Genomic DNA, 27,652 nt, shown 5'->3' on the forward strand with positions numbered 1-27,652 from the left:
TGATTAACTAACCTTTCCAGAAAAGTTTCATCACAACTAGTTAAATTTTAGCTAATCCCATTAAATTTCAAATTCTCAGTTCAGATGCTTTCCTTATTAGGCTAGCTAGCTCTGGCTATTGTTTTGTGTCTTAAAGAAATGATGACCCTTTTATACAAAGGAATGATTCATTCATTAACAACTTCACTGAAGACAAAAGGTTTACATTTAAGGAAGAGACAGGATTGTGTTGCCTGTCTCTGGCTGCATGGCAAAGGTCTGCCCATCTGTCTCTTCGTGTCTACATCAGCCTAGTCTGAAAAGGAAGAACAGAACAGCTGGTTTTTCATTTTCCCTGGCCTCTCTATTTACTACCTCTTGTACGCACCCGTTCTTGGATTTAACTATTTTTAATAGTTCCAAGAGAGACTACTGAATTAGGAACCAGTGCTCTTTTAGCGCTCAGCCCAATTGAAAAGAAATGTATTATTGGTCAGGAGCAGCGGGGGGAGTACATTATAACAGAGCGATGCATTTTGGAACCTATCAAATATGCACAGAATCAAGGAGTGTGGTTTTTATTTAGCACAGTCTCCACTCTGCACTCTTTCCCCTGGGGCTTTGAAGGGCTATCTTCTATTTAGAGACAAGTCTCACTGTATTCAGCGGATATTGCTTCCAAGTAAGTAGACCAAAGCTTGCAGCCTTACTTGCACATAATTCCACGAAGTAATGCTTCGTTTGTCCTTCAGGTTTCATAACTGGACTGAAACGCATCCTTGTGCATTGCAATTGCAGAATGTAATCTAGAATCTGGAGGTCTTCATTTTAGGAATCTAGATTCGCCTGCACACACAACTTTGACCTTGATTCAGTAAACACTTTGATGGACCCAACTCTCTGTTTTTACTGTTCTGCTATCTTTCAGAAAGGGGACGCGGGTGGCGCTGTGGGTTAAACCACAGAGCCTAGGACTTGCTGATCAGAAGGTTGACGGCTCGAATCCCCGCAACGGGGTGAGCTCCCGTTCCTCAGTCCCAGCTCCTGCCAACCTAGCAGTTAGAAAGCACATCAAAGTGCAAGTAGATAAATAGGTACCGCTCGGGCGAAAAGGTAAATGGTGTTTCCGTGCGCTGCTCTGGTTCTCCAGAAGCGGCTTAGTCATGCTGGCCACATGACCCAGAAGCTGTCTGTGGACAAACACCAGCTCCCATGGCCTATAGAGCGAGATGAGCGCCGCAACCCCAGAGTCGGTCATGACTGGACCTAATGATCAGGGGTCCCTTTACCTTTATCTTTCAGAACAGGTGTTATATGGTCTCGGCGGCCACTCCCAAAAGCATTGAAGGAGACTGTGAAGCAAGACCAGTGAGGGGTGAAGCTTGGAGAGCAGCAATTGAGCCCCTGGACCTGAGGTTTCCCATCCCTGCTGTACAACATTGTACACTGGGCTTCTGCAGGTGGGTCGTGACTACCCCCCTGCGTCACAGCCTGATCTAAGACAGAACAGCAGTGCAATAAGTAAAGATGGGGGTCCACAAATGCACTCTTGGGCTAAAGTTGGATTCTGGTTTTCAAAGACCACAGCATAAAAAAGATGTAAGTCTGTAATTATGGACATGGAACAGCCAGTCACAGATCCCTTAACAGGTGGAAATGCTTATCTCCACTTGACGATTTATGGTCTTTGCTACAATGGCCAGGATACCTGCAGCCATCAAACTGGTAGCACACCTTCTATAAGTCAGTCCTCCGTCTAGGCACGTCGCAGTGCAGTTTCTAGACACACTTCCCCCCCTCGGAGCCACTTTTCATACGATGAGAACATCGCTTTAAGTTTTATCAGGATATCCGAGGTTGATTTATATGTTAATAAAATAAGATGTGCATTGATATTCTGTACACTGATCTCTGATCTCAGTGCTGCCTCTGCCAACTCCTTACCCAAATGAAGATGACAGAACCAATGTATAATAACCTAAAGCTACTTAACTTAGCCGTTATAATTGAATTGCATTCCAGTAAGGATTATATACTTCCACTTCGTCACCACAGTGTAATACCCTGCCTGTCTTAAATAAAATTAAAGGCAGCTTTAAAACTGTCAAGGCATCAAACACAGCACAGTAACCTTGTTTAGATGTCATGGTCAAACTATCAGGATCATGTCTCATGCCCTACATGCTCCATTGTTACCTTTCCTCTTCTCCTCATGCACTCTGATTTCCACCCCCACCCCACAATTCCATGGTAATCTAGTTTACCACAATGTCTGAATCAAGCAAACTACTGCTGCCACAAACCATAGTTTGCCTCCAAACCACAACTGAAAACCCATTCCAAACCATGGTTTCTATTTTCGATTAAGAGGGGAGCTACAGTTAGTGGTAATGGCCTTTTGCCTGATTTGGACTTCACAGCGAGCTACATTTATTGTGAACCGGGAAGAGCAGGAGACAATTGGAGAGGCCCTAGACCCCAATGTTCAAAGCATGGCTTCCTCATGAACTTTCCTCCCTCCCATTTCTTTTTTGCTGTGTTATATCTTTTTAGATCGTGAACCTGAGGGCAGGGACCATCTCAGCACTGATTTGTGTAAGCCACACAGAGAGTGGCTTACATAAATAAATGGCATACATACATAAATGAATGACATCTGAACCAAGGTGATGTCTGGCAAGAACTGAAGTAGAAAATCCAACGAACTATTTCAAATCTCCGGGGTTTCTAAAATTTATAATGAAGGTGGGAGATCTCCATATTTTAGATCCTTTACTCAGTTTAAGAGTACAGTGGCACCTTGGTTCTCGAAAGGCTTAGTTGCTGAACAAATCGGCTCCCGAACGCCGCTAACCCAGAAGTCAGTGTTCCGCTTTGCGAACATTTTTCGGAAGCCAAACATCCAACACGGCTTTTGCTTGAGTGCAGGAAGCTCCCGCAGCCAATCGGAAGCCGCACCTTGGTTTTCAAACGGTTTTGGGAGTTGAACAGACTCCCGGAATGGATTAAGTTCAAGAGCCAAGGTACCACTGTAACATTCTTTTTGTGCAGAGCTTCAGAGCAAGGATAAGAAGAAGAGAAGAAGAAGAGTTTGGATTTGATATCCCACCTTTCACTCCCTTTAAGGAGTCTCAAAGCGGCTAACATTCTCCTTTCCCTTCCTCCCCCACAACAAACACTCTGTGAGGTGAATGGGGCTGAGAGACTTCAAAGAAGTGCAACTGGCCCAAGGTCACCCAGCAGCTGCATGTGGAGGAGTGGAGACGCGAACCCGGTTCCCCAGATTACGAGACTACTGCTCTTAACCACTACACCACACTGGATAAACCCAGCCATGACTTGTAGTATTAAAGCCAACTGGCCCACGACCCTTCACCCCCAACACTGCATGCAGTTTTTGGCCTGAATACATGGAGAGGTGAGTGAAATTTCTCTGCTTTCAAGTATTTCTGAGAAAGGATTTTCAGGAGCATCGTTCCTCAAAGAGCTGTTCTACATAGCTGGTTCTATCCTGCAGCTCTGCATTTAACTGCAACTGCCACATCTGCAGGGTAAAGGCGGTTGCCCTCATATCCTGCTTGCGAGCTCACCAGAAGCATCTAATTGGCCACTGCCGGAAACAGGATGCTAGGCTTGATCTAGCAAGGCTCTTCCTTGGGTTATCTGCTCTTATGTAAAACATGCATCTGGAATGGCATGGGAGGGAAAGCCGCTTAGCAGGAATTGTGAATGGGAAATCAGGTTGCTGGGAAAGAATTAAGCACTTTCTCCTTTTATTGATCAAGATCACACTTTTCTCTGTACACTTTTCTCCTTTCTCAGAGGAAATGGGGGGGGACTGTGGGGGCTGTTCCTTTATTTGATCCCAGTATTAAACTCGGGATTTCAAATATGAGTTACTCACCAGCAATGTTGAAGAATCTTAAGCATGTAAAACTTTACAGGAAAGATTAAGTGAAAATTCGGAGAGAACTAGAGATTACCATGGTTTTAAAAAATGAAACCAATTGCTGAGCCCTCATTCAGAGTGTGGGGTGAATGAGAGCATTGTCTTAGCAAGAATTCCAAGAAGCAGTTAGTGAAAACAGCTTCTGGGACATGACGAGTGGACAATTTCTGTCACAATCTAAAGCCTAAAGTAGACTGGTGCTGCTCCGAATTATTTTTGAGGCCCAGCATTTCCCCAAAGAGCAGCCATTTCATCGCCGACATTCTGCTGCTGCTGTTTGGCAGGGTGGAGGGGGAAGAGAGCGAAAGTGCGCATGATGCTTAGGCAACAAATGAACCAATGCTCCCTGCCGCAATGGCCATTTCACGACATGCCAAAGTCGTGGCAAGACTTTGGCTCCTACCCAGTGCTGAGCGAGCACATTTATTCATTATTTTCCGCCGATCAGAGTGGAACACTCACAAGATGACTAACCAAAACCAAATATACCAAAAGGGGAAGGACTATAGGTCAGTGATAGGGCAGATGGTTCATGTAGAAGCCCCCACCCCCACCCCAGTTTAATCCTCAGCATCTCCAGGTAGGGGCAGGGAATGTCTCCAGCCTCAACACCTACTCCCTGAGCTAGATGGAGCCAATGGTCTGATTCAGTGTAAAGCAGTTTTCTATACTTTGAGGCCGAATAATCCAAAACTCCAGCTGCGGAGCAGTGAGGAAGATCAACTGCTGCAACCAAAGCTCCACCAGCTCACGCTGGCCAGGGTGGAATATTGGAGGGAGGGTTGATGTTGTTGTGCGATTTATTTATCTATTTTTGCTGCACCAGCTCCAGGCCTGATGATTGGGCCTCTCAGTGGATCCAAGGGGCTTTGGATGCAATATCAGTATGAAGAAGCATGGCATCAAGTTTCTGAATCATGATCAGTGCATATTCGGTAAAGTCTTGCTAATCTTTACAGACTTCCACCAAGCTCCTCTTTACTCTTGCAGGAGGCCTTGTGTCTCATTTCCCCCTCTATGTGTTTTATTTATTGTGAAGATCCAATTGCCTGGCAAAAAACAGGTGGGGTTGGTTCCCAGATTGAAAGCTCATGCCAAATACAGAAGCCAGCTGTCACTTGAATTAAACCCCCACGGTAGAACTGGACTCTGACATCTTGACGCAACTCTTTTTTTAAACAAATAAATAATGTCACTTTTCAAAAGCCACAAATGAGCTCTGAGGATTGCTACACCTGCTCATCCTGATAGGTGAAACGAATGCTTCTACCCTTATCAAGTCTCTCTTACTCAATGAGGTTGTGGTGTATAGGGATGAAATTAGGAAGAGCGATTGATCCTTTCCAAAAATAAAAATAAAATGGGGGGAAAGCTAGGGTGTGAATGGAAGACTGTACAGGTCAAGCACAGCTGGGAACCTGAAATACAATCTTCTTCGAATTAAAGCTCTCAAGGTCACAAAATCAAATTAATCCCGAAACACCAATCCTATTCTCTTGTTAACATTGCTAAAAGATTCTCAGATTCTGCCTGAGTCTGTGACTATAGATGGCTCCTTGCATTATTTTATTCTGTTTGTAAGTCACCTTGGGGACCATAGATGGAAAAATGGAGTTTAAATCTTTTAAGTAAGTGAACAAAATAAACTGGATTAGAATCACTACACATTTAATTAAGGTATGCTCAAGTTCACTTAAACTCAAAATAGTTACAACCCAGTAGCATGCTTTACAGCACAATTCTGTGCACATGTACTTGGAAGTAAGACCTACTGATTTTAATGGAACTTGACTCCAAGTAAGTGTGTTTAGGATTGCAGCCATATGCCACACTTTATTTTCCACAAGCAAGATGGATGAACTGCAGCAAACACTGTTTTCTTTTCATCTGATTTTCAGCTTATGAAAGGATTTTCCCAAATACCTGTATTCATTACTACTTTATTCAGGATACGTGGATCAGAATTATCCTCCCAGTTGTGCACATTGGTTATATTTGTCACACAACCCATGCTTCCTATCTTTTTTAAAAAAACAAACATCTATACATACTCGCAGAAACATCTGAGTCGTAGAAAAAGTAAGCTGATAAATACAAACAAAAATAAAAATCAATTTGTAACACAAAGTAAAAGATATATGGTTGAATATGTAGTTGCTATTCCATTATATTATAAAGTCAATTTTTCAAAAAGCTTACAGGCAATGACCGTTTTAGGCGCATCCAATATGTGTGCAACTGTGTGTACACATGCGCATTACACAGAACCCAGAAGTGACCTGAAAATGTCACAAAAAGTAGAGTTTGTAGAGTTTGGATTTGATATCCCGCTTTATCACTCTGTGAGGTGAGTGGGGCTGAGAGACTTCAGAGAAGTGTGACTAGCCCAAGGTCACCCAGCAGCTGCATGTGGAAAAGCAGAGACTCGAACCCGGTTCACCAGATTACGAGTCTATCGCTCTTAACCACTACACCACAGAACAGGCGGTTTGCAGGTTTTTTTCAATGGATGTTTCAATTCTACTGCACCAGTGCACAGTGCCTCAGAACGCAAATCAACCGCTGCCTGTATTTGGTGTTTAGTAGCCGGTCTTTTATACAACACCACACTTTTTATACACACTTTAAAAGATTCATGTATGCGTTAAGACTACTCAACCTGTGTGAAGATAAAGCTAATCTATGAGCAGAGAAACTAATCTGTTTTTTAAGAAATCTCATGACTCCCCTAACGGGCCAATACTTCAGAGCTGTGAGACTCACTTAAGTGTTTATGAGTAGAAGTTAAAATATACAGAAGCACAAAATTATCTTTTGGTATGCCCAAGCACATGACACAACTGCACCATGGACACACAGCAACCTACTGAACATCTGTACATGTTTTAAGGACATAAGAAAAATGTGCTGGATCAGGCCAAATGCCTTTCTAGTCCAGTATCCTGTTCACACAGTGGCCTACGCGAAGCCTGCATTTAGGGCCCGACTCAAGTGCAATATTTGTGATTCCCAACAACTGGAATTCATTTTCTTAGAAACAAAATCTACTTGTGTGGCGCAGTCACATCACACAAGGCCACAGATGTGCAGTTTCAACTTTCGCCCTGGCCATATTCTTGTGCCTCCATGACTGGCTTCCCCTCCCCCACCGAGTCACCTATGACAAATTTCCAGCTGCCTCTCAGGTCTTATTTTTGAGCTACAAAAGATAATTGGGGAGGTGGGCGTGATGGCTGTTTTTTTTTTTGAAGAGCAAAGAGATATTTGATACACATTCTACTCTCTCCTGCCCGCTCTCCAGATTTTGCAGGTGCAAGAGCGACTTCTGCTCTTTTGCATATCTGGAAAAACACAAGCGTCGTGAAGTACTAACGCACAAATCTCGCCCACAATTAGAAATGTATGCTAAAGACAAATCTGACCATGGGAGAGATCTGTGCATCACCAGAGCATGTACTGAATTTTCTTCAGTTATACAGAGGGGGGAAATGATTCCTGACCAAAAAACAACCACCGCCATACAAATTAACCCAAATAATGCCCCCTATATTGTTCTTCAGACCACAGTGTTGTTAGGCGGGCTCAGACCTAGCTAGCTGTTTTTAACAGGAAACAAAGAAACCACCAGTTTATCTACCAGTAATTCAGCATATGCACATTTGCTGCGTATAGGAACTCTTTTAAGGCAGGGTGTGCAAGCAATCCGTTTGCAAACAATTCATTGCTCTTATAAATCAACTGAAGTCCCCGTATGTCAACTAGTGCTTTACACACATAGCACTTAAATCGCTGCACACCAAACATTGCTTCCCATACACACTAACACACACACACTTTCTTAACATCCCCACTCCAAACTTTCTGTGGGAGTTGCATGGGATTTGCAAACAACAAGTCACAAGGAAACAAATGGAGGTGACAGAGCAGCTGAACTAGACAGACAGATTGCACCTTAAACTTGTGTTTACATTTGGTACTTTTTTTAGATTAACAAACATTTCCACTCATTCCAGCAAGGGCCTTGTGGAGAACACTGCAGTGTGTCACAGAGTTAATCCTGATTCTCTTGAAGGAGAAAAGGATAATGTTGCTAACATTTGGTGTGTCTATGAGGAGAAGCGACTGGGTGTTAAGATTTGGATGGGGGGAAACACATTGTTGTGAATACAAGCCCTTAAGTTCTCTCAACCTTGAGTAAATCACTATCTCCTTGCCTTCCTTACTTCACAGGGCAGTCGTGAGGACACGATGTAACCTGCTTGTTGCCCCTTGACAGCAATAAGAATGCTGAATAGAGATTTTGATTTCAAACCATCAACCAAATGTTCGTCTTCAGGCCACTGGTTTGTGCTTGTTGCCAGTTCGTTTCTGGGCACAATTTAAGGTGCTCACATTAGTGTTTAAATGATTCTCACCCCAAATGCACTATCAGATATCAAGGAAATAAACAACTATCTGACTTTTAGAAGACATCTGAAGGCAACCCTGTATCGGGAAATTTTTTAATGTCTAATGCACCAGGAAACAATAATTTTTGGGAGACACTAGCCAATATATATTCCTGACTACCAAGATTGCACAAGATTCCTATCAACTGGCAAACAATTTCTGATATTTTGTTTTGAAATAGTAATATTAATACTTAATATCTGTATAGCATTGCCACACTCAGCAAGGACAAGTCTAGCTTTCAGGACCAGTGTGGTGTCGCGGTTAGAGTGACCATATTCGCACAATACATTTGAAGCAGTATGATACCACTTTCAACAGTCATGGCTTCCCCCAAAGAATTCTGGGAGTGGTAGTTTGTTACAGATGTTAAGAGTTGTGAGGAAACTTCTATTCGACCCACAGAACTCCCTGTAAATAGGACCCGATTGTTAAACCACTCCGGAATTGCTACTGTGTGTGTAGAATAGCAGTCTCCTAACAACAATTCCCATAATATTTTTGGACACTGGTGGAGGAACAGGGGTGTGGGGGGAGCGTACCGCCCCTGGCGGCATGATCCCAGTGGGGTGCCATTGCAGCTGCCTCCCCCGCACAGGGTGCCACGCCACCGGGATGTGTGCCACGCCACTGGGATGTGTGCCAGCCACGACCTCACCTGCTCTCTCCCCCCCCCCCAAAAAAGCTTGAAGCTCCACCACTGCTTTTGGGGAAGCCAAGACTGTGAAAGGTAAAGGTAAAGGGACCCCTGACCATTAAGTCCAGTCATGGACGACTCTGGGGTTGCGGTGCTCATCTCGCTTTACTGGCCGAGGGAGCCGGCGTACAGCTTCCGGGTCATGTGGCCAGCATGACTAAACCGCTTCTGATGAACCAGAGCAGAGCACGGAAACGCCGTTTACCTTCCCGCTGGAGTGGTACCTATTTATCTACTTGCACTTTGACGTGCTTTCGAACTGCTAGGTTGGCAGGAGCAGGGACTGAACAACAGGAGCTCACCCCATCTTATACTGCTTCAAATGTATTGTGTGCATGTGACTGGTGCCAAATTAGGACCGAGAAAGCCTAGGTTCAAGCCCGCACTCATCCACAAAGCTCGCCAGATCAACCTGGGTCAATCTACCTCTCAGGGTGGTTGCGATAATAAAATATGGGTGGCTCATTGGGAAGAACCATGGCTATACAAGGCCTTGGGTTTCTTGTAGGAAAGGTGAGATAAAGATGTAAAGTAAGAAACAAAAGCAAATGTGGCTTCCCAGCTCTCTATCAACACAAGAGACGATCATATATATTTTTTTCTAAGTCCATGTAGACCTCACCTCAACTCACCTGATGCACATCCTGGGTTGAACTCGCTATTCCAAAGAAAGTTTCACATGTCTTTAATATGGAAACGTTCCATTACTGAGTGAGCTACAATTGGATAGAGGGATAATTTGGCATGCATTTAAGAACATATTTATCACAGCCCCCATTTTTGCATTTCATTTCCCTTCCTTATAATGTTTAGCCTTCCACAACTATGGGTGTATAAATATCCCTGCCAGCTTAAGATAGCACTTCTTCTATTTGAGGAAGTGAAAACATTCCTCTTCAACCAGGCCTTGGGCTGATTAACACTCGATGTCCTTTTAAATGTGTTGGTGGGAGGCAGGGATAATGGGCTTGGTTTGTTCTTGTTTCTATTATGCATTTTGTATTTTTATGCCGTGAACCTGCCCCAAGATCTTCGGATGAAGGGCAGTATACAAATTTAATTAGATATTTTTTCTGCGGTTGTCAGAACTATATGAATTTTCAAACCAGCTTGCATTAGGCAAATTAATGGAGGAGAAAAGACTACAAGCTGCAATGGCTACTATGCTCTACTCTTCACTGTCAGAGCCAGAGTGCCTCTGAATACCAGTTGCTGTTCAAGTTTTTTTGTTTGTTTAATAAAGTTTATATACCAGTTGATTGTAAAAATAAAATAAAATCCTCAAGACAGTTAAAGTTGGAAGAGAACTCTCATGCTCTAGGGCTGGGCAATATATTGATATATTGTCTAAAACTAGTTTGAAGTCCCTATCGTGATAGCGGTTTCATAACTTTTTACCTGGCAATATATTGCAAATCGTGATATGTGTGTGTGTATACTATGCAACCAGAGAAGGAACTGGCAAACCACTCCAGTATTTTGCGAAGAAAACTCCATGGACATAAAAAAGGAGAAGCTTTGAGAAGAAGTGAGAGTTTCCAAGGCATGCTCTGGTTCATGGGGTCACAGAGAGTCGGACACAACAAAGACAACTAAACAACAAAATACTATGCAAAAATCACAAAGTGGGGAAAAACCATGAAGCCAGCCAGTGCCTCTACATTGCTCCATCCTTATTTCACACATGGCGATATATCATTATATAGCGATGCTTAGCTGGTGATATATCGTGATGTTGAAAAGCAGATTGCCCAACCATATTGTGCGCACGTCTTGCTTGTAGGCTTCCCATAGGAACGGCCTCAGCCCAGTATACCTGAAGAAACGTCTACACCCCCATCGTTCAGCCCGGACACTAAGGCCTAGCGCCAAGGGCCTTCTGACATTTCCTTCACTGAGAGGTTTAGGGAAGTTTTTAATGTTTGATTTTTTTCACGTTTTTCATATTTTGTTGGGAGCCACCCAGGGTGGCTGGGGAAACCCAGCCAGAAGGACAGGGTATGTGTGTGTGTGTGTGTGTGTGTGTGTGTGTGTGTGTGTGTGTGTATATATATATATATTGCTATTACTATTATTCCTATATAGGCATCTGGTTGGCTACCATGAGAATAGGGCTCTTATGTTCTTAAAGTCTCCAAGAGCCCCTGTAAATATATCTGATGTCCTTTGCCTGAGATCCATCGACTTTCATTTTATAAACAGTAATACAGCCTTACGCCCCAGTCCTAAACATTTATTTAACTCGATATGACTTCCAAATAGGTGTGTTAAGGGCTGCAATCTTATATTAAACGTGTGTGTTTCTACACTCATAACTGGAGCCAAGCTTTTGTGAAGAACGCTTTTGATGCTATGTCTATTTCTACCCCTCAAAAAGTGAGAGAGCTCAACAAACAATGCACAGTCAAAAGGCAAGTTGATAAATGCTGGGTCGACGCCAGCAATGGCATAAGGCAGCCATGCCCAAAGGAAGCACATGTTCGTACTTGTGGCAGCTCACCCGAGCCTTGAGGGCAAAGAAAAGGGAGTTCTCCTCTTCCGTTCTGCTCCTCCAGAACGAAAAGAAGCTAATGTTTAATAGGAGGTGCAGTTTAAATATTGTTAAGCCCATTGCAAACACAGTTGTTCTTCACTTTAGGCTCCTCATTCCAATATATGCATTACTTTATTTCACATAAAATATTCAAGAGTTGAATGAGAGTTGTTTCATCTCAGTTCCTGGAGCGAAACAAAGTATTGCTGAAATGAAGTTCTCTAGCACAGTGCATAAGCCCTGTTGCATTTGATGGGGCTTATTCCCAAGAAATGTGAGCATAGGACTGCAAACTAAGAGAATGAAGTTGAAATCCTGTGCCCACTTACCTGGGAATAAACCCCGTTGAGCTCAATGGGACTTTCTTCTGGGTAGACATGCACAGGATTGCACTGCTGAGAATATGAAATTTGTGGGTTGAATTTTAGCTGTGCCATGAAGTCCGCAAGCGGCCGTAAGCAACACTCTCAGCCTTAACTGTACATCTACAATTAGGATAATGCTGGGTGATCGTACAAGGTTGGTGTAAGGAACACAAGATACCGTACGTAAAAACCCGCCATTCGAAAGTGCTAAATCAGGCTTCCTCAACCTCGGCCCTCCAGATGTTTTGAGACTACAATTCCCATCATCCCTGACCACTGGTCCTGCTAGCTAGGGATCATGGGAGTTGTAGGCCAAAAGCATCTGGAGGGCCAAGGTTGAGGAAGCTTGTGCTAAATGTATAAAAATGCTGCACTTATGAAAACCTAGGATTATATGTAAATTATTGAATGAGATGATCTTTGGGGTTTGCAGACTGCCCTGCTCTGAAGCCCTGACAATCAGCTGAGTTATAGCCCCCCCTCAAATGCCAAGCACAGCTCTCTGAAAGCACTGACCAGCTGATAACCAGAATTTTACAATCAGCAGGGCTCTGCAAACCCCATTTTGGCCCAGCAGTATCTTCACCAGCCCCACACCGGTCATCATATAGAATCACAGAAACCAAGGGCCATCTAGTACAACCCCCTCCATTCATGTATCAAGTAAAAGACAAGTGGACATGGCTTTGCAAAACCAACTCACAGGCCAAATATTTGGCCCACAGACCAAAGGTTTCCCACCAGTTATTAACATGTTCAGGTTAAGAGGCGATGTATACAGCAATTCTGATCTCACCAATTATCTATAGATGAGCAAGCCACACAACACAGTTGCGTTGGTCTTAAAGGTGGCGTCACTTCACCTGTTTCCCATGCTCTTTTATCAGATTCTTCCCCAGCGCAAAACTGGTTATTTAGGCTTGACTGAAAGTGTGTCCTTCAAAAAATATACCCAGATGGTCCCTGCACACAGCTTTCTCTTATGCCAAATGTTCAAGCAATGATACAATTTAAACTACGAGCGTTTTCCGTTTTTCAACCTGCACCTAGAATCACAGAATTGTAGAGTTGGAAGGGACCACAAGGGTCATCTAGTCCAACCCCTGCAATGCATGAACCTTTTGCACAAAGTGGGGCTCAAACCCCAAACCCTGCGCTTAGGAGTCTCATGCTCTACCCCTTTACAGCTGATTCATCTGCAGCATACCCTCCAACATTTCTCCCATGAAAATAGGAGTATCCCATTCCATAATGATAATTTTACTATTTATACCCCACACTTCTTACTGGGTTGCCCCAGCCACTCTGGGCAGCTTCCAACACCTATAAAAACACAACAAAGCATTAAACATTGAACACACCTCCCTATGCAGGATTGCCTTCAGACAGCTTGAGGGTCGGATAACTCCATACCCCACAACATTTCTCCAGTGAAAATAGGGACATCCTAAGGAAAAGGGGATCAAATCAGAAAGAGGGGCAGCTTCTCTAAATCAGGGACGTCCCTGGAAAATAGGGGCACTTGGTAATAACTGAGTACTTTCATTGCTTTTCAATAATATTTGTGGATTCCTCTGCCCCCCCCCCCCGCTACGCCCATGGGCACAGGAGATGGGCAGGAAAGGGGGAGGAAATGAGGTGACAGGCAACAACTCCAAATGTGAACAAATCCTTACCTAGTTTGGAATGAGGCATCGGTTATTTTTCTTTTTGGACTGCTCTTTTGTGCAAGCATGGTAGATCACAGGTGTTATGTGTACATGTAAACACATACCCATGAATCTCAGGTTTCCTTGCTTGGAGCAACACACACACACACACACACACACACACACACACACAGCTGCTGTTTTGTGCAAATCTGGTAGATTGAGAAACTTGTATTTTTTTAATAAAAAAAACCCCACACACTAAAGGTGTGTGCTCACAGGTATACAGATACCAGTGTGCATACCCAGAATGACATCCGGCAAGGCCAGCCCACCTAAGGAAGTGGTGTGAAGTAACTGCCTTAGGCAGCAGAAGCCCCTCAAGGGCGCCTCCTGCCATGCCCACACCTCTGCCAGAGAAGTGGTGCCAGGATAGGTGCTCATTTCCTGCGAGATTTTATCAAAGACTTGCAAGATGTTGAAGAGAGCAAAATATCTCATATGAGTGAGATCTTGCACGCTCTTTCAGGGAATCGGCGCCTAGGCCAACATTGCAGTGCTAGTACAGCTGCATCGCCACTGGCAGGTGGTACAGTGGTGGTGAGTGCCCCACGGGTGGTGGTGGTGGTGGTGAGGTCGTTTGGCAGAGCAGGGTGGCACTTCCACAGCCCAGGTGGGGCTTGCTAGCTAGGGGAGGAGGTGTGTGATTCGTCAGCTGGAGTAGAATCAGAACAGGTGAGGGTCACATGCCTTGTCAAGCCCAGAAGGTATGGCAGGAAAGGCATCCTGGCCAGGCCTACATCCTCATGAGATTTGGGTGAGATCTTGCAAGTTCTTTCAGGGAATCAGCACCAATGCCAACGCTGCTTCTCCACAAGGTGACACAGCTGGTGGCCTTGGTGGTGGTGGCTCCCATACCCTCCTACATTTATCCAATGAAAGTAGGGACGTCCCATTCCATAATGATAATTTTACTATTTATACCCCACACATCTTACTAGGTTGCCCCAGCCACTCTGGGCGGCTTCCAACATATATAAATACATAATAAAACATTTTTAAAACTTCCCTAAACAGGATTGCCTTTAGAGGGCTCAATTCTGCAATGAAATTAGGGTCAGCGGCCCTAAGGAAAAGTGGGACATTCCAGGATCAAGTCAGAAGCAGCTTCTCTAAATCAGGGACGTCCTTGGAGAATATGGACACTTGGAGGGTCTGCTGCAGCAATCTGCAGATAATCATGGTTAGTCACATGAACTTAAGGCAATTTCTGAAGATTAAACCTCTGTGTTAACAGCGAAGAGAAGGCCAGACTGTGGTTGTGCTTGTTTTTCTGAACCAGGTGGCAACCCAATTTAAAAGCCTCTCCCTCATTTAAGCGGCTTGTTTACTCTGTCCGTCCGCAAGAAGAGTTAAGGAAAAGTTGGGGGCAAGCATATCTTGTGATTGTCATGAGAGACATGTATCTCAGCTGTGTGTTGGCATGACTGGGCAAAGCTTACACACCCACAAAATGCCAAAGGATTCTTTCCTCTTCTTCAAAAAATGGCACCGTTCAAATGCTGTTCAAACCGGGCATCCTGCCTTTTTCAACGTGCTTTCCTGAAGGGGAGCATATAAACACTTGCTTATTTTAGCACCGCCCTTCGGCGTTGCTGCTCAACCGACCTGAAAAGTTTGCATTCCCTGAGGGGGAAGGCCCTTTTGTTGCCCTACACCCCCGTCGGCATTCTTTGTTAGCAGGGATCAGGAATGCGCAAACACACTGGGGCAGGTTTTGTTTTGTTCCAAACCAAGCCTTTTCCGAGAATCTCGTTTGGCTTAATGGATCCCCAACTCTAGTTCTCCATCAGGTAGTGGATCCCGGAGCAACAACCCGGATCAGCCACTTTTTTTTTTCAAAACACCCAGTTCCCTTCCGACATTTTGATCCGTCCCATCCGTCCCTCGCGTTTTCTGCAGCAACTCTTGATTTCCCCCCTATCATAACACAGCCCGCCATAACAGGTGGTTGCTGGGTCCTTCGATCCCCATTTTGGGCTTTAGCCAAAAATAACACACACAAACTCCCATGCACAAAATAACTCCATGCAAATCCGCGATCGGGGGTCGGTTGGGGAGAGGGAGGCATTTGCCACACACACACACCGGCGGAAGTCGGTGTCCTTGGGAGCCTCACCCTGCCTGCTGGCTCCACACCTCCATCCCCCTGGTGGAGAAATCGCAAGGCGGGCACAGGCGGCAAACAAACTTCCGAATAAGCAGCGCCTCCGGCTCCGCTTCCCCAAAGCTGAGCGGATCGTGTGCAGCCCAGGACCCCAAGGAGTGGGGAAAGCACAGAATCGCGGCTGGCAGCGACGGATCCTTTGATCCAAGCGAGCGCGCCGCTTCGCATGGCAGCCTGTGCGCGCGCGAGTGGGGTTACTTCTGCCCGATCGCACCTGCGGGCCTTGCGCGCGCCGCGAGGGCGCAACACGTTTGCATCCTACCCCCCCCCCCCCGCAAAAGAAGCAAACAACTTAAATCGACTTCGGAATCTGGCGATCAGCGCTTTAGCCCAGCCAAGAGCTCTGCCCAAGACAGAGGATCCGCATTAAGGCTTCTCGGGAGCCAGAAACTGTTCTAGTCCAGTACGCGGCGCATCTAGAGCTACGCAAGTCGAGGTACCCTATGGGGATGCTCCCCCCACACAATTTACTCGCCCCCCTTCCAAAAAACCCAGCCGGGATCAAGATGCAGGCAACTTCTTCCCCCACCACGGACCCACTTACAGCCTCTTGTCCTCGGGCTGCAGCTGCCGGTGCATTGCCAAGGAGAAGCCGAAGAGGCTTCCGGAGTCCCCGCTCCACATGACCACGTTGCCCGTGTCCAGGTTGAAGGCGAGGACGAGCCCCGGCAGGAGGGACAGGTAGAGAAGCGGCGGCATGGGGCCGGGAGGGTGCGACACGCGCGCTTCAAATCCCAGGGAAGGGCTTGTCGCTGGATGGAGGGCGAGTAGGAAAATCCAGGCTTGGCGGGGCGCGCTCCTCGCCCGGCTTGGCTGCCCGCCTCGCTGCCACTCCGTGAATGAGCTCGTTGTTCTCTCCGGAGACTCGCTCGGGCTTTGCACCAAGTGACGAACAACAAGCGCGGAGCCCCGCCCCGTCTCTCCCCGAGCGCGCACGGCTGCCTTGCCGCGCTCTTGCCCTGCCCTGCCCTGCCCAGCCCAGCCCGGCCTGCCGGAACTCCGCTTTGCCTGTTGCCCAGAAAATCTGAGTCAAGGCGGCTGGAATCGCTCGGGCTGACCGCTCTCCAGGAACAGATTGGGGCGTGTTCATAAGAATAGCAGAGTTGGCACGGATCTCGAGGGTCATGTAGTCCAAACCCCTTGCTGCAGTGCAGGAATTCTGCCCACAGGACTCGAACCGCCAACTTTCTGGTTAACAGCCAGAGACTCACTGTTCTCCAATGTTAGGATGCGGTCCAGCTTCACTGTTGTTAGTGTGTTGTTGTTGTTGTTGTTGTTGTTGTTGTTTTGTTGTTGTTGTTGTTGTTGTTATTTATTAAATTTATATATACCACCATTCTTCCTTATGTGAGATCCCGCCCCCGCCCCCCCCCCCAAACCAGAGATGACAACTTTCTGGAACAGATGGTGGAACCCGGGTTGGCTTTCTGCCAAAATCTTTTCCATGCTAAACATACCCAGCTCCTTCAACAGTTCCTCATAAGGCTTGGTTTCCAGACCCTTGATCATCTTGGTTGCCCTCCTCTTCGCACCTTCCAGCTTGTCAATATCCTTCCTAAATTGGAGTGCCCAGAATTGGACACAGCATTCCAGGTGTGGTCTGACCAAGGAAGAATAGAGTGGTCTAGGCTAGGGAGATGCAGTTAGCCCTGCGAGCCCCAACTTGTAGTGGCTATTTATCTATTTGTATCCTACTCCTACAAGGAGTTCAAGGCACCCATAGGCAATGAATCTTCCCCCTCACCCACAGATATTTTATTCTCATAAGGACCCTGTCAGCTCAGTAGAGAGAAAGCATAGCATATAGCCCAAAACCTCTCAGTGAACTTCATGGTTGGTAGGTTGGTATTTGAACATGGTTTTCAGCACACCTAGACCAAGATTCCAGTGCCCACAACACACTGGCTGTCCGCGGAAGCTAAGCCATAATAATATGTCCTCTTGAAGGCCTTGAACACATTCCATGCTCCTGTGCCAAGCCAAAAATTCTAAACCAATATGAAACTGAGTGGCTCCATTCTTCCTCGCTGCAGACAGTGTTCTGCTGTCATTTCCTGCAGCAAACAACTGAGGTGTGCGAATGACAGGCACATGCCCTTACACACCTATGTGCACACGCACCTGGGAGCCTTAACCGGGCAGCGCCTGCGTGACATGAGTGCACGAATGTTTCAAGGTCCTGTGGTTCATGTGTCAGACGGACAAGCTCACTATCTGGCAACCTAGGACCACCTGACCCTGCAATTGTGTTTGCTTCAGGTGTTGCCCTGGTGCCTCCGTAAACAACCACCTAAAGTATGAATGACAAGACACATCCTCTCCACAGCTCTCTGGTTATATGTGCACTTAAGGCCGACTCCGTTGCAATTGGTATATTTGCCAGAGGACAGGTCGATGTGTTCTACCCACAGCAAATACCTTGACCGCATCCGATGTGCAGCTGCTCCTCAGCTTTCTAGGTATCTCTCGGCTTCTTTGCTCCTGCTTCCACCGCAAAAAAAGCTTTCCTGGTATCAGCAAAAAAAATTGTAACATATCAGCTGTTCAGGGGAAGCCAGCTAGAGTTCACTCAGTTTCCTATGTTCCCAATTATCAATAGAAAATAAAGACTTACAGATTGATTAGAGCTAAGGCTGGAAAGTTGTGGTTACCTGGTTGTAATGTGGTTGGTTGGTTGGTTTTTCCAATACAATATGTTGTATGGAATATTAATGTGTTATATGATTCCCCCTTTCTTTCCAGGGCATACAGTTGTACCTTGGATCCCAATCCTGAACGCCTTGTGAGTTGTTGAATGTTTTGGTTCCCAAACACATTAAACCTGGAAGTGACTGTTCCGGTTTGCAAATGTTCTTTGGAACCCGAACGTCCGATGGGGCTTCCGCTGCTTCCGATTGGCTGCAGCAACTTCCTGTGTGGTGCAGAGGGCCAGTGTGGTGCAGTGGTTAAGAGCGGTGGACTCATAATCTGGTGAACCGGGTTCGATTCCCTGCTCCTCCACATGCAGCTGCTGGGAGACCTTGGGCTAGTCACACTTCTCTGAAGTCTCTCAGCCCCACTCACCTCACAGAGTATTTGTTGTGGGGGAGGAAGGGAAAGGAGAATGTTAGCCGCGTTGAGACTCCTTTGGGTAGTGATAAAGCGGGATATCAAATCCAAACTCCTCCAGCCAATTGGAACCCACGCTTTGGTTTCCAAACATTTTGGAAGTCGAACAGACTTCTGGAATGGTTTCCATTCGACTTCCAAGGTACCACTGTAATTTATTTCTGGATATATTTTTCAATGTAAATTGCTAGAAAACCCTTTGGGTGGAAAGTGACTAAATAATAATAATAATAATAATAATAATAATAATAATAATAATAATTGTTCTTATTGTGAGCTGCTTTTGGGAAGAAATGGCAGGATACAGGTTTTTGTTTTTTTTTAAAAAAAGTAATAAATACGTTTCTGTGGAAGTCATTGTTGCCAAGGATGGTCTCTTGGCAAGATGTAAGCTGTGAGTCTCTTCAGCTCACACGTGTCCTGCCATCACTGGATTTTCAGCTGCCTGTTTATTAATGGCATGCTGGGACTCTGCCAAGCGCACTGCAAGATGTGGGCCTGCTGGGGTTCCATATTGAGCTGTAGCCGTGCCAGCAACGCTCTCCTCATCAATGTAACGATTCTTTGCCTAATGATAGGGTTGAAGCTGAAATGTTCATTTTTAAAGAGGGGGGAAAGGTGCGTAGGGAGCTGGAGCCAAATGAGGCACTCCAATCTGCCTTCTGGATACACTTTAAGAATGGTCTCTTTCATCGCTAAAGTCTTCATCTGTCAGAGGGACACAAAAAAAGCACATTTGCACATGTATTTGGCCTGAAGTGTATAATTTTGTTGGTGTATGTTGAACACACAGCTGTGTATCTTTCAGGCAGCAGGTGAAACGAGTTTGTAAACCAAATATACGATTCCCCCCCCAACCTAGATTACAATCAATGCATTTTAGAATAAAACTCTGTAAAAAAGCGAATAGGTTTGTTCTGAATGTCAGTAATTGCAATCTGGCAGTCCAGGGTTTTAAGTACCATTCAAATCGTGGGTAGGAGTCCTGTAGCCATCTTAGCACTGTGGGATGTTTGGTTCCCACATAAGGCAGCAGTGGCGGCCGCCATCTTGGATTAGACAGATTCGCGGAGGTAAAGGCTATCAGTGGCTATTAGTCACGATGGCTATGCTCTGCCTTCATGGTTGGAGGCTGTATGTTTCCATACTCACAAACATTTCTATGATGAAAACAGGGACATTCTGAACACCAGGTGCTAGAAATCATAGGAGGGGAGAGTATTCCTGTGCTTGGATCCTGTTTTTGGACTTCCCATAGCCATCTGGTTGGTTACTATGAGAATAGGATGCTGGACTCGATGGACCACTGGCCTGATCCTGCAGCTCCTCCCTCCATAACGTTGAGCATCTTGGTAGCACATAATAGAAGATCATTGAAACGAAGTGTGCGTCTTAGGTATTCATTCTGCACTGCACGTCGGTGCTTGCTTCATGCTAGCTTAAAGCGGACCATGTCAAGCCGCAGTAAAAATGTTTGTTTTTAAAGTGTGCTAAGCTCTGTTCATTTCTTTCTCTTCCTTGCATGCAAGCTGCAAAAGGAACAGCGCACTGACAACTGGACTCGTCTCCTTCCAACGTAGAACCGCCAAAGAACTGAGTCAGCAGCACAGAGAGTGTTTTTTTTGGTAAACGAAGGCCTGAGCTATTTGCCCCAGACAATGGCTTCATTTCCCCATGTAAGCAAAACCTCTGCATAGTTGCCGTTGGTTACCAGAACGCAAAGAGGTCTGTTAGCTGGGGCAGTTGTGTTACACGAGACAAGAGTATGGGAGATAAAAAATCGCCACTGTTAAGCATCGCTCAGGGTCTACATTTCAGCACAGGACTGTCAGAAACCACTGACAATACCAATACATATTTGGATTTAAGTACAGTGGTACCTCGGGTTACAGACGCTTCAGGTTACAGACTCTGTTAACCCAGAAATAGTGCTTCAGGTTAAGAACTTTGCTTCAGCATAAGAACAGAAATCGGGCTCTGGCAGCACAGCGGCAGCAGGAGGCCCCATTAGCTAAAGTGGTGCTTCAGGTTAAGAACAGTTTCAGGTTAAGAACGGACCTCCGGAACAAATTAAGTACTTAACCCGAGGTACCACTGTACTCAGATACCTCCTATGTGAACCTCTCAGCGCTTCTGTGTTTACAGTACGTAGATTATTTTGTGGAAGTGGGTTTCGTTTTGGGGGTCCCTTTGAGAGCCTCGGTAGAAAATACTGAGCTATTAGACAGCACAGTAAGTGCAAGCTGAAAATCTCTAGGTCAGTGTTTCCCAACTTTGGGTCTCCAGCTGTTTTTGGACTACAACTCCCATCATTCCTAGCTAGCAGGACCAGTGGTCAGGGATGATGGGAGTTGTAGTCCAAAAACAGCTGGAGACCCAAGGTTGGAAAACTTCTCTAGGTCGTTTCTATGCTTGTTCAAGCTTAGGAGAATTTCATGGTGCTATAGATACTTTTAGTTATCTTGATGGAGTAACATCTAGGATGTGGGGTTAGAGTTACATAAATGCATGTGGACTATGTGGCTTGGAGCGGGGGCTGTAGCTCGTTAGGAAAGCACTTGGTTTTCATTCAGATGGTAGCAGGTTCACCCCCCCAACTGGGGATTGGACTGGGAAAGTCATCTTGTCCCCCAAAGTCAACTTTGAAGAACCCGCCTTTAAGAAACATGAAGGCTCTTCAGTCAAAACGCCAACACTCACCCACAGCCACGACACTTTAGGCAAAACCGTAGCATATATCAATTCAGAGTAAATCAAGACTGTCTAAACTCGTGACAAATTGAAAGGAAGTGAGAGAGACAATGTGGCACTGCATGCATATAGGGGGCAGTGAGGGAGAGTGGGTGGAGCAGTTTAAGGGAGCAGAAGTCCTTTTGTTCGCTGAAGGTAGTAGATCTGGAAGGTCACACGTCGCAAGCAGGGATATGAAGAGAAACAAGGGCCAGAAGACCAGGCAAGGTCATGTTAAAGTGAGGGCAAGGAGTTTGGGCTGGAGACAGGAAGCCTGTGAAGGGATCTGATAACATTCAGCCACAATGAGTACATCAGCACCATTTCAACATTGACAAAAGTAACTCTGATTGCTCCCACACATTACATGTCGGACAATTAGATTTTCCCACTTTTGTGTGTGTGTCTGTGTGTGTGTGTTTAATTAGGAGCTGCTGCAACCATTCTTGGATCTTGATGAGTGTACCTGCATGAGAGACTTGTGTCCAAACACATATATTTATACGGTTAATTTAAAAACACCAACCTCTAAGCAATTTGCAGTACATACAAAATAAATATAAAACCTTAAGGATATGCACATAGAAATCAACAGATGTTGAAAACAAGTAGGCATAAAAAAATGATCAAATACACATAAAATCAAGTTGTAAAAACAAATAGATATAATAAAATTATCTGTTTGCCTGTCCATACATTTTTTTTCTTTTTTAAGGCTAGCATCGAAAACAGTACAATGGGGGTGCTTTCCTAGTATTTATTTATTTGTGTTATTTACATTTTCAGATGTATACTTCAAATAATCTAAAGTGAGAAGTGGCTGTTGAGTGAAAACAGAAAAAGTACTGTTTGATGTTCACCCATTCACTTATACCTTACCACAAACATTGCTTGTTTTGGTGAAACACGCAAACAAAGAATCAGGGCCTCTGTAAGTACATTTGCTTTCAATGCTTTCTATTGGTTTATGTTTTCCGCCTTAACCTTTGTTTTGGCTATTATCTACCCAGTTATTTCTAACTATAACTTTTAAGGCCAAAGGGGTTTTCCATTTATGCTTAACATTTCTTCACTAAAAGCAGTTTTACTCCAGCCAATGGATCTACAGTACTAAAAAGGTTTTGCTTACCTAAATCTTTGCAGAGTTGGGGCCTAGTTACAGAGCGTTGTATCGAAATGCTGGCTTTTTTCTTATTTCTCTCCTCCTTTATAATGTGCTTTATAATGTACAGAGCGTTGTATCGAAATGCTGGCTTTTTTCTTATTTCTCTCCTCCTTTATAATGTGCTTATTTCCACTCTCACCCCCTGCCAAGCAAAGTCCATTCACTATTTCATGCCAGAAACCTTTTTTAAAGGAATAAAACTTTGCCAAATAAAGAGACATGCCAGACGGGAAGTGGATGAGCGTGGGGTGGTTTTTTTTGGGGGGGAGGGGTTTAAAATTAGCCTCCAGCCAGTCCTGAATGAAAGGAGGAAAGGGCTAAAGGAATAAACGTACACACACACACACACACACACACTTTGTAAGGAAGCCCCGCCATCCCATTCCTCTGTGGAGCTCCAGTTTCGCTCTTCAAAATGCTTGATTGCATTATGCTGTTGTGAACAGACAAGCTTAGCAAGTGAACAGTAAATCTAATCAGTTTGGCATAAGGGGTTTCATGGGATCAGGGCAGACAATAGGAATAGTTGTGCGAGCTTCGCTGACTTCAAGTGATTCACTAGTTTATCCATTAGAGCCAAAGTCGTAACAAAGCAACCATTAATTACTGATGTGCAGGACTCACCAACGATGGGCGGGGGTTGGGTGACCCATTCACGACAATTCGGGAAAGCCATTGTCTTAAGAGAAGCAATTAATACACGATGGTTTGTAGCGGTTTTCTTCCCTAAACTTTTACTCTAATGGCCTTTTTGACAAAACCTAGAAAACTGTTACTGGAATATAGAACTAATCCTCATAGTTTTGGAACAAACCTTAACAGAAAGCAAATTCTAAGTTATCTTCAGTTCTTATGTTAATAATTCCCAGAGGAACTCCACGCTCCCCCTGTAAGTCCTAGCACTCAAAATCTGAGTGTTAAAAAATAATATTTTTGTTACAAGTAATTACTGGTTTGAACAGACTCTCTTAGTCTTCTTTTTAGTCTTCTCAGAATCTTGGGCACATCATAGAGTTTCCCCCACAAATAGACCAACAGTCCATCGTCGATGGTGGCTCTCATCATCCCTGACCATTGGTCATGCTAGCCAAGGTTGATGGCAGTTGGAGAACCCTGGGAAGTCCCAGGGTAAAATGAACACAATGGAAACCACTCCCAAATTGTCCCAGGCTACATAACATGCCATGTGTTTAAAGCACATTTCCTCCCAGAATTCTGGGAACTTTAGTTTACCCCTCAGAGAGCTACAGTTCCCTTAACAAACTACAGTTTCCAGGATTCTTTGCGGGGAAGTCGTGTGCTTTAAATGTACCGTATTTTTCACTCCATAAGACGCACCTGACCATAAGACACACCTAGTTTTTAGAGGAGGAAAACAAGAAAAAAAATATTCTGAATGAAACAGTGGATGTATGATTTTTATGGTTCATGCTGTGGCCACAGACATGTGATTTGACGGTGAGTTTGGGGTGATCCAATGCAAAAATCCTGAGGATCCATAGGCTTTTATCTCCCCCCTCCCAGGCAGCCTCCTTTGTCGCTAGCATCCCTTATCTCCCTCCTGATCACTTGCCAATCAGCTGCTTCCTTTCAACACTCCCTTCCCTCTTTTTTGCCTTAGTGTATTTTCCTTAGCTGGAGCAGTTTTTTGCTCCTCCTTTTCTTCTAATTTCTCTCCTTATTGCTTTAGTTTTCCTGTTTTTCCCCCTTTGCAAGTTCGCTCTTTACCTCCCCCCTCCCAGGCAGCCTCCTTTATCTCTAGCGTCCCTTATCTCCTTCCCAATCGCTTGCTGATCAGCAGCTTTGTTTCAACACTCACTTCCCTCTTTCAAAAAAAAAGCACGATCTGCTTTTTGCCCCTGGGCAATTCGGCTCCAGGGACCACACATTCGCTCCATAAGATGCACAGACATTTCCCCTTACTTTTTAGAAAGAAAAAAGTGCGTCTTATGGGGCGAAAAATACGGTATGTCCTCAGTGTTTACATCCAAGTATCTGGATTAGGAAATAAGGGTAAGTCCTGTTGGTTCATTTCTCCGTTCAATAGGTGTAATGCAGAACTCTTGAAAAAGCACTTTGCACAAATCGATGTCATGCTCACTTTCAGATAAGTATAGAAACAAACACAAGTTGGTTGCTTTCACGATTTATTCAGTCAGTGAATTTGGGTGAAATGTCTGCTGGAGGTTTCCTTCCTGCTGGAAGACATTTCTTCATCATGACTGCAGCAAGCCAACACCTAAATATTTTGATGTGCTCTGTCTCCACACGCCAGAGATGGAGAAGATTCATACCCTCAGGTGGCTTTTATGTGAGGTATTTACACTGCTGCTCCTGGGTGTCTATTATCCAGTCCTGTAGTGGGTGGAAGATAACATCACAGGAGTTAAGCAATAATGTCTCTAATGAATCAAATAGTGTCATGAACCAGCAGTCTTTTAATATCAAACAGATTAACTTTCACTGAGTCACAGCCAGCCAGATCTGCAAACCACACGGAGTCAGCACATTTGGGCTAATACAGGTTAAGGCCAAAATCACACATTCGTTTTCAAATGCTTTAATGATCACTCCGGAATGTGCGTCACTTAATGCCCTGACAAGGCATCCTTTTCCTGCTTTACAGTCGCTGTGTTCCTCCAACTTGTGCAGAAGTCCTTCCGCCAAATTGTTGGCCCACACCCTGACTTGGAGGAGATGCGGTTGCTGACAATCTGACCCTCCCAAATTCTTCATTACCTGCCGTGCTGCATCACCATTTATTTGACTGTCTTCCCAACCCTGGTCTCCATGAAACTGAGAGTTGTGGGTGAGTGGGTGGGAGTGGAATCCTTGTAAATATCACAGAAACCTCTCTTTGATCTTAAATGAACGTTTTAATTGAAATATTGATAGGGACACAACCCAGTTGTGCTCCAGGAAGATACCTCTGTACAGGAAGGGGAAAATGTTTCTGTTATGTACTGAAGTTCTTACCCTGGGCCAGCAGGGGGATACTGTAGATAGTTATGCAAATAAGGGATCGAAAGTGACGTTCAGTGATTGGATAGTTTTAGAAAATTGTTACAGTTACGTTGTACTGGAGCTGTATATATAAGCAGGCTGACTGAACCCTTCAGTTCAGTTCTGTTCTGGCCTGTGAATAAACAAGAGCTGTTTGAAGAATCGCTGTGTCGTCTGATATGTTCACCCACAACTTAACAGTTTCTTTTTCTTCCTTCTTTCCATGAGCAACAACCTAGGCAGGCCAGTTGCATCAGAAGCGCTCCAGTAAGCTGCCACTACTCCCCTTTAGGTTTCTTCTACTCCCAGAGGGGAGCAAATTCTGGGAGAAGTGATGGGTGCAGGGTGGGGGATAGAATATCCCTCCCTCCCAGCTGCTAGTGCTCCCACTTAAGTGCTTCCGTCACCACATTCCTGTTACCTTGGCAGTCAGTGGAGAGATACACTTGATCAGGGGTCGGCAACCTAAGGGCCACAAGCGGCCCACGGGGGTCGTTTAACCGGCCCACGAGCCCCCCCCAAACCGAGCCTCCGTTCGGCGAGTCCCCGCGCACTAAACTGGTGCAGCGCAGCATGGGGACTCGCTTCTGCGGCGCCGAAAATCACGTGTGCACCAAAAATTGCATCTGTGCAGATGCTGAAAATCGCGCCTGTGCAGACGCCAGAAAACTGTGGGCGCACATGCTTATGCGCGCGCACGATCCAGCCCACAGAGGGATCTCCGCTGGAGTGAACCGGCCCAGGCGAGGTAAACCTTGCTGACCCCTGCTCTTGATAAAAGACTGTGGCTGGAATAAGTACTCCTTTTCCTTCTTAAGAAGTGGAGATTTGCAGATGAAGCTGTCTGGAGGCACATGCTAAATGGTCCTTCAGTGAGGAAGCAATGGTTTGGCTTGCATTTCTGAGCATCTTTTTTTCTTCTTCTTATTGTACTGTTCTTGCAGTTTCTAGGAAATCTATAAAATCTTTTACCAAAAAAGGAAAGCGGGGGGAAATGTTGTTGTTGTTACGAATAATTATGCTAATAGATTTCAATCGAAAACTGAGTGACTAATTTATAGACCACCTGCTTAAATGGAAATCCACTTAGCTAATTCAAGCATTTGGCGGCCATCCAACCAGGTAACTTGAAACCTTATGGGAGCAATTCATCAGGCGCTATGGTGGCTTTGCAGACTTCATTAGTTTCAGCAGAGCTTGTCCAAAGTTCGTTATTAGGAAGAGAAGTTTGCAGGGGGCAGTTGCTAGATAGTCTCCCACTTCTTGTAAGGATCCTTTCAATTATGAACTGCATATCTAACGGGAATGGATTAAAGGCGCAGCAAAGATTAAGCTTTTAGATAATTTGAGTTGGCTCATTGATATGAATACGTCATTCCATTGTTAGTCCCACACTCAGTAATTGCCTAACGCTGAACATCATTCAACATACTGGAGAGCAGCTCTGCTTGCCATCAATGCTGCTCTGATAGATCGGATTTTAAACTATGATCATTCTACTACTGCGTTCTCCTTTTCACTTCTACATTTTGGGCTTAGACGGTAGAAACCTGTGCATGTCTCCCAAGTTTATTCAATTGTTTGACCTCATCAATGAAGAGGGGATTGTGGGATGGATGGGAAAGATTTGTTCTTTCATAAACCTAAAATCTTCCAGTATTGACCCATGTAACATTTCCCCTACTGAGGTAAGAAAGATTTTAAAGCTGTCCCTTTTAATGGAAGAATCAGCGCTGAAAAGCCATACAATGGAACTCTGTTGTAGAGAGCAGACAATAGCAGCCTGTCATTTTCTTCT

At 45.0% G+C, this 27,652-nt stretch overlaps 1 protein-coding gene and 1 long non-coding RNA gene across 5 annotated transcripts in view; one reads left to right on the forward strand and one right to left on the reverse strand.

The window, feature by feature from the left end:
- The window catches only part of ITGA6 (integrin subunit alpha 6), a 67,186-nt gene extending 50,131 nt beyond the window's left edge, over positions 1–17,055 (reverse strand). For 2 of the 3 annotated variants that reach the window (XR_014517654.1, XM_083467886.1), the window contains exon 1: positions 16,393–17,055. Coding sequence is in view for 2 of the 3 variants with exons in the window: in XM_083467886.1 (XP_083324012.1) it covers positions 16,393–16,547 (155 nt within the window). In the remaining variant the exon portion in view is untranslated. The remainder of the gene's footprint in view (positions 1–16,392) is intronic. The other variant, XM_083467887.1, reaches the window with a different exon arrangement.
- LOC310691098 lies at positions 16,397–26,266 on the forward strand. 2 transcript variants are annotated; one of them, XR_014518324.1, is made up of 5 exons: positions 16,429–16,529; positions 18,108–18,307; positions 20,486–20,632; positions 22,473–22,617; positions 25,478–26,266. It is a non-coding gene; the product is annotated as an uncharacterized lncRNA (long non-coding RNA). The 2 variants fall into 2 exon arrangements; XR_014518323.1 differs by lacking the exon at positions 18,108–18,307 and having other exon boundaries at positions 16,397–16,529; positions 25,478–26,257.
- The last annotated feature ends 1,386 nt before the right edge of the window (positions 26,267–27,652 follow it).

Source organism: Podarcis liolepis (genome assembly GCF_965112155.1).
Source record: "Podarcis liolepis genome assembly, chromosome: 1".
NCBI classification, from domain to species: Eukaryota; Metazoa; Chordata; class Lepidosauria; order Squamata; family Lacertidae; genus Podarcis; species Podarcis liolepis.